The sequence below is a fragment of the Somniosus microcephalus genome, chromosome 7, assembly GCF_052327205.1.
Source record: "Somniosus microcephalus isolate GS21.2 chromosome 7, FLI_Smic_1.0, whole genome shotgun sequence".
NCBI lineage: Eukaryota > Metazoa > Chordata > Chondrichthyes > Squaliformes > Somniosidae > Somniosus > Somniosus microcephalus.
In genome coordinates, this window is record NC_140993.1 from 250,651,189 (window position 1) to 250,664,696 (window position 13,508).

At 49.9% G+C, this 13,508-nt stretch overlaps 1 protein-coding gene across 1 annotated transcript in view; it reads right to left on the reverse strand.

The window, feature by feature from the left end:
- The window catches only part of txndc5 (thioredoxin domain containing 5), a 46,176-nt gene that overhangs the window by 16,096 nt on the left and 16,572 nt on the right, over nucleotides 1–13,508 (reverse strand). Inside the window, exons 4-5 of the mRNA XM_085993602.1 lie at nucleotides 3,007–3,103; nucleotides 84–199 (exon numbers count right to left, since the gene is read on the reverse strand). Of these exons, the coding sequence (XP_085849728.1) occupies nucleotides 84–199; nucleotides 3,007–3,103 (213 nt within the window). The remainder of the gene's footprint in view (nucleotides 1–83; nucleotides 200–3,006; nucleotides 3,104–13,508) is intronic.

The window sequence follows — 13,508 nt, forward strand, 5'->3', positions numbered from 1 at the left end:
CTACTCGCTGTACACAACCTGGTAAGCGTGCATTTCAAAACCCTTTCAGAAAGAACATTTCCCATTACTTTTGATGCTCCCACCTTGCCAATTTTCACGTTGTCTGAATGCTCAAACATCGATGCCAGCTGTTCCCATGTTGAAGCCAGAGCCTTGCAGTGCCCACACCACGGAGCAAAGAACTTGACAAAGTGAAAACCTGAAAAGTATTTTTATTGCTAGTTACAGAGTTTAAAAAAAAGTAAAAATAAAACAACTGTACATGAAAGTCTACACATCAATACTGAGGATTCTCCTGGAAAAGGAGGGCTGGGAAGAGAAAATGTTATTGTGGTCATCCCACTAGCACAGGGTGCTACCAACTGAGGCAAATTGACAGGCTTTTTTTTAAATCATCATTTGGGATGTGGGCACCACTGGCAAAGCGGGCATCCCTAGTTGCCCTAGAGAAGGTGGGGCCTTCTTCTTGAACCGCTGCAGTCCATGTGGTGAAGGTACACCCACGATACTGTTAGGTAGGGAGTTCCAAAACCTTGACCCAGCGACGATGAAGGAACAGCAGTCGGTACATGTCCAAGTCAGGATGGTGTGTGACTTGGAGGGGAACCTGGAGTTCCTGTGCACCTGCTGCCCTCGGTGGTGGAGGTGGCAACGGGTTTGGGAGGTGCTGCCGAAGCAACCTTGGCAAACTGCTGCAGCGTATCCTGTAGATAGTGCACACCGCAGCCACGGGGCGCCGGTGGTGGCGGCTCACTCATAATTCCCAAGTTCTTGATGTAGCCAGGCAGTCAAGGTAAGCTACTTCCCACAAGAAGGTTGGCTGCAGCAAAGTCACACCAGACCATTCTTGCAGATCACTTCGCCACTTGAAAAATGACAGAAAAATGAGAGAGCCCAAATATAGATGGGAGTGTAACATGCCTTCTTTTTCCAAAGTACAAATGCCGTACACATCTCTATTTCATAATGAGCATATCAGTAATTAGGTTTAATGACTTTCTCCAAGTTTCATTGTGCCAAACCAACTGCTCGGTGGATCTGTGACCCGATGCCTGGCTAGCATCAATGTCCCTGTCGGCGCGGGGCATTCCGGGGAAAGGCCTTGGTGTCGGTTCCAGATTCGCGATCGGTGACGCAAAATGGCGTCCGTGGCGGTCGCAGGGTAAGCGCTCTCCCTGAGTCAGTCGGCCCACTCCCGCTACAGACGCTGTGCATCGGCGCTGATGAGTTCGGCGAGTCAGCGGGGAGGCAGCAGAAGCAGCGATGGAGGCCACGACGACCCGCTGTAGCACGGTAGCCGGCAGCTCCTCGGCGGGAGGCTCGGAGGTTGAACCGGTAGGAGGAGAGGCGGCCAGCGGACCGAGGGCGGGAAAAGCAGGCCCTGGAAAGTCGGACACCGCGGGAGGCTCGGAGGTCAGACCGGGTGGAAGGAGAGCCAGGGAGAAGCAGGCCCCGGGACGTCGGTACCACGGCGGCTGAAGATTGTCGGGCAGGAGTGCGGGAAAGGCGGAGCGAGGCGAGAGCGGACCCTATTGTGATGGCGCCGGTGAAGATGGCTGCCGTCCTTGCGGGCTCCGTGCGTACCAGGCAGCTAAGTGTCCTTTGCTGCTTGGTGCGCTCGGCTCGTTAAGAAAAAAGCATTTCACTGACTGGATTTCACTTGTTGTATTTGGTTATGTGACAAATAAAAATTGAAATTGAAATTAATTGATTGGTAGGAGTCGTCTTGATATAAAATGACTCTACGCTATTTTGAAGCACACAGGAAAAAGCCTGGCTTTCATTAGGTTCCCACGAACCGGTGCTTGCCTTGGACGGACGGTTCTCTCAGCAGCAACCACATATGCATACACTCCTTCAAACCGTTAACACAAGTCAGCCAATGAGGACTATAGCAAGTTTGCCAACCTGCTACTATAGTTAGCACTCGCATCAAGTGCAGTGCTTATTTATTTACTTTTACAAAACGCTATAAATGTAGCAGACAGTGGCCTAGAAATTGGGTTTTGGCTTAGCCAGGGCTTTAGCGCCGGAAGTTAGTGCCGGCGCTAAGTCCCCCTGCGCGCGCCAAAAATTCAGCAGGGCCGCGCCCAAACGGCTGCCGGCGCTACTGAAGGGTCTTTGCGGCGGTAAATCGGCGCTAACTGCCGTTTCGCGCCGCAATTCCGGCGCTGCGGCACCCGATGCGGTGCGGCAGGCTCGGGAAGTGCAGGCCTCCTCCTTCCGTTAAGGAGGAGCTGCCTGCACCCGGCCGCGGCCCGCGCAAATCTGTCTAAAAATGAGCCCGGCACCTCGGACAAGTGCCGGGCTTGCATCTGTTCCGGGGGGTGGGGGGGAGAAGTCCGGGGAGGGAGCTGCGGGCAGGCGGCCGGCGGGAAAGCGGCCGGCCGCCGCGGGGCCTTTAATGCGCCGGCGCAAACTCATGCAAGACTCTGTTGCCAGAGTCTTAGTTGCGGCTGCCACGGGCGAGGCGGCCGCAACTGAATTTCGGCGCTAGGGCCCGTCGGCATGGCAACCGGGACGCTGCGCACACCGATGACGTCATCGGTGCCGGCGCAGCGCTACCGGTGCAACGCCGATTTAGGGCCCCAGGAAATTTTTAAACTGGCCATAACTCTGGCGCTAGTCCCTCTAGCGCCTCAAAAGCGGCGCTAAGGCAACTGAATTTCTAGGCCAGTGTATTTCCATGCTACCATTAAATTAATGAAACTGATTATTGCAAATGTCCTCCCCAAGATGGCCTGTTTTTTTTTTGTTCTAGAGCCATGTTCTAGAGTGGTCACTACAGGAACAAGGTAAAAGCAACTTCCTTTAAAAAGAGGAGCTAAAGCCCCATCATTCACATTTGTGACTCCGTCGTCGCACTCTTTACAGAATAAAATAAGAGATACAAGTTATTCTACAAACTTCTACTCGTGTTCAACAGGTCATGATTCAGCTCCAGTACATCCAGACTTAAAAAACATCAATCAAACAAACAAACACATAACCTGGTGCAGAACATACCTTGTCCAGTGTGCAGCTTGAAGTTACTGGCTGATAGCTCATACAAGCCCTGCTTGGCTTCTGGGGCTGTGGGAGGTTCCGGCTCAGATTCTATTTGCTAACATGCGTATATAAAAAAATAAAATAAATTAGGATTTCATTTTTCAATTATAGGGAGACAAAATTGCGTTTTAAGGTGCATATTAAGCTATAAAGATTTTTCCCTAAAGGAAATGCATCTCTTCCACTTTGGACAACACACTGGGTGCGATCTTGCCAGCCCTGGGGAGGCAGGTTTGGAGGTGGGACTGCTGGGAAAATGGCAGAATCTGGGGGTGGGTACCCATCCCGCCCCCAACCCACCTCCGTGCCATCTTCCCAGGAGGCGGGTAGACGACCCGCGCCGGGTCCCGTCTCCTGGAGGCAGGAAGGGGATTACAGCCACTTAACTGCCTGTTAACAGGCAGATAAGAGGATTAGCCCCATTTTGCCTACACAAGTGTGGGCTTCCCGAAGGCTGCGAACCCCGCCAGGGTCACCGAGGTGAGCAGTGGGTCTGCGGGGGTCGGAGGGGTGCAAAAGTGCGCTGTGAAGTTAATTATGTGATGGGTGCAAGTGTGGAGAGGTGAGTATGTGAGGTAAGTGGAAAGTGTTAGAAAAAGTTTACTTACCTTTGTTTCTTCCTGCAGGCTTCAATCGTTGGGGATGCGGAGAGTCTCGCATCTCCGCGGCAGAGATGACAGATGGCTGCTGCATTCTCCAATGCAACAACCATCTAATTTCTGCAAAAGGAAGAGGTTTGATGGGTCTTGAATACAAGAACTCATCAAACTACAGAGAATGTCAGTGTTTGACAGCTTCACAGAGCTGTCAAAATTTTTGACAGATGAAACGTCATACGCTGACATTCTCTGTAACCGGCTTCCCCTTAATTGGCCTGCTAAGGCCGCTGGGCGGGCGTAACAAGGTCAATCAAGGGAAAATAGCGTGGGTTGGCCAGAAATCAATGGAGGCGGGACTAAAACCCGACAAGTGGGAGTCCCGCCTCCAAAAGCTCCCCATTGGCAAATTCCAGCCCACTATCTCCCTTCATCTCCTTAATGCTGCATTTGAACAATGCACGTCTTACTTTCTCCAGACAGACTGCTCTGTAGTCCTCTCTACTCTTTCGCTCACCCAACCTTAATGAATCCAGCTACATAAAAGGTAATATCATACATCCATTTTTCTACATCTGATGATGAGCAGCTCACCCAGAGGCCTGGTGGGGAACAGGCAAAAAAAACAACTTACCCAACAAAGGGAAGCAAGTTTGACTGTCAACAGTGACTCATCTTCAAGTCCAAAGCCCAATGATACTTTCTTCAAGCTTAAGCACGATCAATTTATAGAACAGACTCCCACCAAATGCAGTAGATATTAATGAATACTGACTACGCTGATGCATTTACAAGGGAACCACATCAATTCCTAAAGGGCGATGGGGTTGGTAAGAAAAAGACGAAAATGGATACGTTAGATCCAGAAACAGGCTCTCAAATGAAAGAGACCATTTTTCGTGCTTACATTTCAGCATCAGTAGGTTTATTTAGGAGATTAGCAGCATAATCCTGGGTGGGTGGGGGTTAGGGGAACTGCACTTAAACCGGTATGCTTTAATGTGAGATATGCCACTTGTCTGACACTCTGAATTTTTCACCTCAAGTTGTCTTAATTCTAGGGTAAATTTCTAGTGCTATGTACCGCAAAACGTTCTCTCTACATACAATGTAAGCTTGAAAGGGCAAAAATCTATAATTGTACTGCTAGTCATTCTTCACAGTTCACGTGGAACATAAAGATTTTACACACCCACCATTATGCCTTGCTAACATCCTAGCGAAAACACTACAGCCTTGAAACTCCACAGGTCTCCCCCCTTCTGGGCCTACAATCCCATGGTTCAAATATTTAAGGTACCAGTTACAAGTTCAAAGAGCAATAAAGGTAATTAATTCAGCAGCAAATCCACTGGCATATCAGTTACCCTCTTTTAAAAATAGAACGCATGCAAATATTGAGCAGGAAATACTTCAGTGCAGCCTTCAAACCAGCACCAGCCCAAGGCGGCCAATGTCCCATCCCTCTCTGGGTTTGCTATGTTGTGAACAAGTTGGGTCAACTGGTAAAAACACCTGGCTGCAGGGGTTTCAAAGTAACATCAAGGTTATAGTTTCAGACACTAAATCAAATGCTTCCAGTGTCAACCTTCGCTCAGTGGTAGCGCCCTCTGAGGCAGAAGGTCGTGGGTTCAAGTCCCACTCCAGAAACTTGAGCACATAATCAGGGCTGACACTTGTAGTGTATGTACCCGTTTACCTTTAAGGGAACTATAGAATGTAACCGTTCGCCTTTAAGAGCACTACTTTAGGTGTGGCACTATTTGTTGGCTCATGTATACTGTAATACCGATAGTGACCACACCAGTATATAAGGGTTGTGATACGTTAACTAGGGCAGATTCGCCCGAACCTCTGAATAGTAAAGACCTGTTTTATTTGTTAATCTTGGAGTCTGTGTATTATTTGCAATACAACCCACAGACTTTACAATGGCGACGAGGCCGATCGTACCCTGCGGCAACGGTAGTTCCTAAGCAACTAAGGAGCGTCGAAGTGAGGCACCCGCCCTCGTCGTTCTGCTGGGTGAAAACTCGAGGCTGCAGCGATAGCAAAGAGGAAGATTTTGGCATTGAAAACTTCCATCTGCAACAGGCACTGACGGTCCCTTCTGCCACAGTGAGGAGCGAGCCGATCGACAAGAGAGGCAAGGCTGCCACGGACTGTGAGTAAGGGAACAGTAAAAGAAAATAAGGAAGGAGTAAAACCAGAGGATAAGGGCGGTACACTCGACCACGGTCGAGGGGGAAAGGAGCCAGACAAAGTCGGGTCCAGAGGCGCCGAGACCGGGAGCAGGCCGGGTGAGACAGAGCCGAGAAATCGGGAATTGGCCGAGAGCCAGTTCAGAGGCTGTAACTGTCCGCCGTCATCGGGGGTACCCGGAGCCGGTTGCCTGCCGCGGGAAGGAGAGCGCTGAAGCCGACGCGCGGGCTGGGGATCTGAAAGCCAGCGGAGAGCGCTGAAGCCGACGCGCGGGCTGGGGATCTGAAAACCAGCGGAGAGCGCTGAAGCCGACGCGCGGGCTGGGGGTCTGAAAGCCAGCGGAGAGCGCTGAAGCCGACGCACAGGCTGGGGACCGGTAGCCAGCGGCCGTCGCCCGCGGGGGAAAGTGTACCCCTCCCGCCAGGGGAAGAAGCGGGAAACCGCCATTGCCGTGGGCGGGGAGAACAGAAAAGCGCGGGGAAAATCGCCATTAAAGTGGGCGGGGAGAGCCGAGAAGCGCGGGAAAGCCGCCATTTTTCGCGGGAAAACCGCCGGGGAAGAAGACAGAAGCGGGAAACCGCCATCTTAGAAAAATAATAAGAATTTACAGAAATACTGGTGTTGTTCTCAAGAAGAGAGGAAAAATAATAATAAGTAAAGGAATACTGGTGTTGTTCTCAAGAAGAGAGGAAAAATAATAATAAGTAAAGAAATACTTGTGTTGTTCTCGAGAAGAGAAGAAGATGCCTAAGCGAGGAAATATTAATGATTTTGATGTTGAGATAGAGGACTGGGCCACGTATGTGGAACGCATAGAAATATATTGCAAAGCCAACGAAATTGAGGATGACGACAAGGCAATAACTTTGTTAAATTCGATGGGAGCAAAAACATACGGGCTCTTGAAACATCTAATAGCACCAGTTAAACCAGTGGACCAGACCTTCGAAGAGATCGTAGCAGTGCTGAAGGATCACTTGAACCCCACACCGTTGATGCTGGCTGAACGATTTAAATTTTACGCCAGAACCCAGAGGAAAGATGAAAGCAATGCGGAATACTTAGTCGAACTGCGTAAGCTAGCGAAATACTGCCAGTTTGGAGGGAATTTGACAGAGGCGCTGCGGGACAAGTTCGTATGCGGCTTGGCCAAAGAAGGAACGCAGAAGCGACTTCTGGAAGAAAACGACCTCACACTGGACAGGGCTGTCCTCATAGCTTCATCGCACGAAGCTGCAGCGAAAGGAACGGCGGAAATGCAGCTAAAGGCGGCGGCACTCGGGGTGGACCAAATTACTGCAAGCACTTCCAAATGCTACCGTTGTGGAAAGACAACGCACGACCAGTGCTGGTTTAAGAACCAAGAGTGCAGGAAATGTGGCAAACTGGGTCACATCGCGAAGGTATGCAGGTCCGGAAAGAAGACCAACAAGCAAAGGAAGCCACCACCACAAGAAAAGTACAACAAGGTACATCAGGTGGCTGAAAAGAGTTCAGACGAACAAAATTCAGACTCAGATCCAAACAGCCAGGAGCTGGATAGTCTGAGAATCCACAATGTGGGTAAAGTAACTGATCTACAGACGATCTGGGTCACACTAAAAATAGCTGGAGTCCAAGTACGAATGGAGCTGGACACGGGATCAGCTGTATCAGTCATCAACCAAAAGGACTACCACCGGCTATTCTCTCACATACCCTTAAGAAATACTAAATTCGTATTACAGACATACACGGGGCATAATGTATACCCCATGGGAAAAATACGAGTCAAAGTGAGAGATAGGGGCAAAGAACACCCACGAATGAATCTGTACGTATTACCTGAGGGAGGACCACCACACCTCGGGCGGGAGTGGATGCAGAAAATAAACATAGAATGGCACTACCTAAAAGCCATAGGGAAGGAGGACTCGGTGCAAGCTATCAGCTCAGATTCTGAAATGGATGATGATAAGACCAAGTCGAAAACGAAGACAGGCAGAAGGACTGCGGCAGGCAGCGAGAGGCGGGACCTGTGGGAGACTCGGCGGCGGCAATAAAAGCGGCAGCGAGGCCAGGAGAGGCCTCAGAGCAGCGGCGGCAGGCAGCGAGAGGCGGGACCTGTGGGAGACTCGGCGGCGGCAATAAAAGCGGCAGCGAGGCCAGGAGAGGCCTCAGAGCAGCGGCGGCAGGCAGCGAGAGGCGGGACCTGTGGGAGACTCGGCGGCGGCAATAAAAGCGGCAGCGAGGCCAGGAGAGGCCTCAGAGCAGCGGCGGCAGGCAGCGAGAGGCGGGACCTGTGGGAGACTCGGCGGCGGCAATAAAAGCGGCAGCGAGGCCAGGAGAGGCCTCAGAGCAGCGGCGGCAGGCAGCGAGAGGCGGGACCTGTGGGAGACTCGGCGGCGGCAATAAAAGCGGCAGCGAGGCCAGGAGAGGCCTCAGAGCAGCGGCAGCAGGCAGCGAGAGGCGGGACCTGTGGGAGACTCGGCGGCGGCAATAAAAGCGGCAGCGAGGCCAGGAGAGGCATACCAAACTCCAGTCTGCGAGCTCGGTAGTTGCAGGGAGGTAAAAAGTAATCGGGGTGTGACATCACCAGGGAGCAGGTAAGTGATTGGTTGGTGAGTATTTCTCTCTTTTCATTACAAGCTTGAATTCTGTGGTGTTAAATTTCTAGGGGCTCTGTTGTGGTGAGGACAGTTGGCAAATAAAGCGCCCTAGAGTATACCTGTAACTGGGGTATTGAATAAATTTTTAGATTAATTAAAGGAGTAAGTCATGGCAGGAGAGCTCAGACCCGTGTTCTGCTCCTCCTGCTCTATGTGGGAAATCAGGGACGCTGCCAGTGTCCCTGGCGACCATGTGTGCGGGAAATGCATCCAGCTGCAGCTACTTGTAGACCGCATTGTGGCGCTCGAGCTGCGGGTGGATGAATTTTGGAGCATACGCGATGCTGAGAGGCTCGTGGATAGCACGTTTAGCGAGTTGTTCACGCCTCAGGGTAGGGCAGCACAGGGGGTGACCATCAGGCGGAGCAACAAAGGCAGGCAGGTAGTGCAGGGAACCCCTGCGGACATCCCCCTTTCAAACAAGTATACCGCTTTGGATACTGTTGAGGGGGATGACTCACCAGGGGAAGGCAGCAGCAGCCAACTTCCTGGCACTGGCGGTGCTCCTGCTGCCCAGGAAGGGGGGAAAAAGAGTGGGAGAGCAATAGTGGTAGGGGATTCTATAGTAAGGGGAACAGATAGGCGTTTCTGTGGCCATAGACGTGAATCCAGGATGGTTTGTTGCCTCCCTGGTGCCAGGGTCAAGGATGTCACTGAGCGGCTGCAGGGCATTCTGGAGGGGGAGGGTGAACAGCCAGTGGTCGTGGTCCACATTGGTACCAACGACATAGGTAAAAAGAGGGATGAGGTCCTGCAGCAAGAATTTAGGGAGCTAGGTGAAGGATTAAAGAGCAGGACCTCAAGGGTTGTAATCTCTGGATTACTCCCGGTGCCACGTGCTAGTAAGTATAGGAATAGGAAGATAGAACAGATGAATGCGTGGCTAAAGGGATGGTGCAGGGGGGAGGGCTTTAGTTTCCTGGATCTGCTTCTGGGAAAGGTGGGACTTGTGCAAGTCGGACGGTTTACACCTGAACCAGAGGGGAACCAATATCCTTGTGGGGAGGTTTGCTAGCACTGCTGGGGGGGGGTTTAAACTAACTTGGCAGGGGGATGGGGTACAGAGTGGAGCTATAGTAGGGGGTGATTTACAGCCAAATACAGAGGGAAAAACAAGTCAGCTGGGAAGGTAAAGCAAATATGTGAAGGCAAAAGAGAATATGGCAGGGCTGGAAGGCATTTATTTTAATGCAAGGAGTCTTGCAAATAAGGTGGATGAACTGAAGTTGTTGTTGAACACATGGGAGTATGATATTGTTGCTATCACGGAGACATGGTTGAGGGAGGGTCAAGACTGGCAGCTCAATATTCCGGGGTATAGAATCTTCAGGCGAGACAGAGGGGGGTGTAAAAGGGGAGGGGGTGTTGCAATATTAATTAAGGAGTCAATTACTGCTGTAAGGAGGGATGATATATTAGCGGGTTCCTCTAATGAGGCCATATGGGTAGAACTTAAAAACAAAAAGGGGGCAAGCACTTTGCTGTGAGTGTACTATAGGCCCCCAAACAGTCAGGGGGAGATAGAGGAACAGATATGTAGGCAAATCTCAGAAAAGTGCGAAAATAATAGGGTAATAATAGTGGGGGATTTCAACTTCCCCAATATAAATTGGGATAGTCAGAGTGTGAAAGGCTTAGAGGGTGCAAAATTCTTAAAGTGCATCCAGGAGAGCTTTTTGAGCCAACATGTAGAAAGTCCTACAAGAGCGGGGGCGGTACTGGACCTAATTCTGGGGAATGTAGCCGGGCAAGTGGTGGAAGTGTCAGTAGGAGAGCATTTTGGCGACAGTGACCACAATTCGGTGAGATTTAAGGTGGTCATGGAAAAAGACAAAGACGGCCCGGAAATAAGGGTTCTAAATTGGGGGAAGGCCGATTTTAATATGATAAGGCAGGATCTGGCCAAATTGGACTGGGAGCAGCTACTGAAAGGAAAATCCGCATCAAAACAGTGGGAGACTTTCAGAAGGGAAATAGAGAGAGTACAACGCCAACATGTTCCTGTAAAGGTCAAGGGTGGGACCAACAAGCAAAGGGAACCTTGGATGACAAGGGATATACAAAAATGCATTAGAAATAAAAGGGGGGCTTTTGGCAGTTACAAAAGACTAAAGACGGAAGAAGCCCTAGAGGAGTATAAAAAATGCAGGGGCATACTTAAAAAAGAAATTAGGAGGGCGAGGAGGGGCCATGAAATAACACTGGCGAGCAAAATAAAGGAAAATCCTAAGATGTTTTATAAGTATATTAAGGGCAAGAGGATAACCAGGGAAAGGGTAGGGCCCATTAGGGACCAAAGTGGCAATCTGTGTGTAGAGCCAGATGATGTAGGCGGGGTTTTAAATGAATTTTTTGCATCTGTGTTCACTATGGAGAAAGACGATGCAGACATAGAAATCGGGCAAGGGGGCTGTGACATACTTGAACATATTAGCATCGAGAGGGAGGAGGTGCTAGCGGTTTTAGCAGGCCAAAAAGTGGATAAATCCCCAGGCCCGGACGAGATGTATCCCAGGCTGCTGTGGGAGGCAAAGGAGGAGATTGCAGGGGCTCTGACACAAATTTTCAGAACCTCTCTGGCCACAGGGGATGTACCAGAGGACTGGAGAACAGCTAACGTAGTACCATTATTCAAGAAGGGTAGCAGGGATAAACCAGGGAATTACAGGCCAGTGAGCCTAACATCTGTGGTAGGGAAATTATTGGAAAAAATTCTGAGGGACAAAATTAGTCTCCACTTGGAGAGGCAAGGATTAATCGGGGATAGTCAGCATGGCTTTGTCAAGGGTAAATCATGTCTGACAAATCTGATTGAATTTTTCGAGGGGGTGACTAGGGGGGTGGATGAGGGAAATGCTGTGGATGTGGTTTACATGGACTTCAGTAAAGCTTTTGACAAAGTCCCGCATAGGAGACTGGTCAAGAAGGTAAGAGCCCATGGGATCCAGGGTGCCTTGGCGCGTTGGATCCTAAACTGGCTGAGTGGCAGGAGGCAGAGGGTGATGGTCGAAGGTTGCTTTTGTGACTGGAAGCCTGTGTCCAGTGGGGTACCTCAGGGATCGGTGCTGGGTCCCTTGTTGTTTGTGATCTACATAAATGATTTGGATGAGAATGTAAAAGGTATGATCAGGAAAGCCTCAGGCTACAGGACGATATAAACGGGTTGGTCAGATGGGCGGAAAAGTGGCAAATGGAATTTAACCCTGAAAAGTGCGAGGTGATGCATTTTGGACGGACAAATAAGGCAAGGGAATACACAATGAGTGGTAGGACCCTAGGAAGTACAGAGGGTCAGAGGGACCTTGGTGTACATGTACATAGATCCCTGAAGGCAGCGGAACAGGTAGATAAGGTGGTTAAAAAGGCATATGGGATACTTGCCTTCATTAGCCGAGGCATAGAATATAAGAGCAGGGAGGTTATGATGGAGCTGTACAAAACGCTGGTGAGGCCACAACTGGAGTACTGTGTGCAGTTCTGGTCGCCTCACTATAGGAAGGATGTGATTGCTTTGGAGAGGGTGCAGAGAAGATTCACCAGGATGTTACCTGGGATGGAGCGCCTCAGCTATGAAGAGAGGCTGGACAGGCTGGGGTTGTTTTCCTTGGAGCAAAGAAGGCTGAGGGGGGACCTGATTGAGGTGTACAAAATGATGAGGGGCATAGATAGGGTAGACAAAGAGGAACTTTTCCCCTTAGTAGGGGGGTCAATAACAAGGGGGCATAGATTCAGGGTAAGGGGCAGGAGATTTAGAGGGGATTTGAGGAGGAACTTTTTCACCCAGAGGGTGGTTGGAATGTGGAACTCAATGCCTGAAAGGGTGGTAGAGGCAGGAACCCTCACAACATTCAAGAAGCATTTGGATGAGCACTTGAAATGCCATTGCATACAAGGCTATGGACCAAATGCTGGAAAATGGGATTAGACTGGACAGGGATGGATGGGCGGCGCAGACACGATGGGCCGAAGGGCCTCTTTCTGTGCTGTAAAACTCTATGACTCTATGACTTATGGTACCAAGAAGAATAAAGCTGCAGAGCAGAACTCCAGGTTGACAGAGAATTCTGAGCCTGTTCAAGCAAAGGATTCATCCATGACGGAAGAACACCGAGCTCGGACGCAAACTTATGTCAAAGTACGACAACAATTAGAACAGTTGAGTGATCGTCTCGTACAGGAGATGAAAAATATGGAAAAGTTCTGGGACACCGAATGGGGGAACCTGGAAAGACTACAGAGACAGCTAGCTCAAGCAGAGAGCGACCATAGAGCCATCATGGCCAAATACCAATCACATTCCCCTGATGCTGTTCAGGAACTAGAATATTTACAGAATGAACCAAAGGAAGAGGAATCTTCAGGGAGCCAGGATTTTATTCCAGTTCTTCTTTACGACTCCTTACAAGCAGAGTGTGAGAAGTTGAAAGAACAGTATGAACAGGCCCAGGCTACAATTCAGAAGGGGGTTAACTCGGCAGCCTCCGAGAAGCTAGTTTCAGTAGAAGCATATGAACAACTAAAGGTTGAACATGAGCAAGAAGTCCAAAGGCTGCAGAAAATTCTTGATGAGCTCAAGGCCAAGACAGACTCATCAATAGAAGCTCCATCCATAGATGAGCAATTAGAGGTGAAAATCATGGCAGAGCATGAAAGACAGGATGTCCAAGAACTTATAAAAACATTGAAGGACACCCAAGACAAATATGAGGCGGCAATGTCTGAGGTTCAACAACTTGAAGAACAGATTCAACTGGGAATCCTTGCAGTGGAAGAACAGGACACTGTAAGAATGGTCCCTGAACATGAACTAGAGAGCATCACGGCGCAACTTTTCCGAGCACTGAAAGCCAAAGTTCAAGAGGAACGTAAGGTGGAAGTATTGGAGAAAGAGGTGGATGAAATGGAGAAGACTCTGATCCACCGTGTTCCCAGGGAAGAGTTAACGGTCGGCCAACTCCTTCATATGCTGAAGGACAAGACTCTACAAGGGGAACAATCTGAACACGAGCTTCAA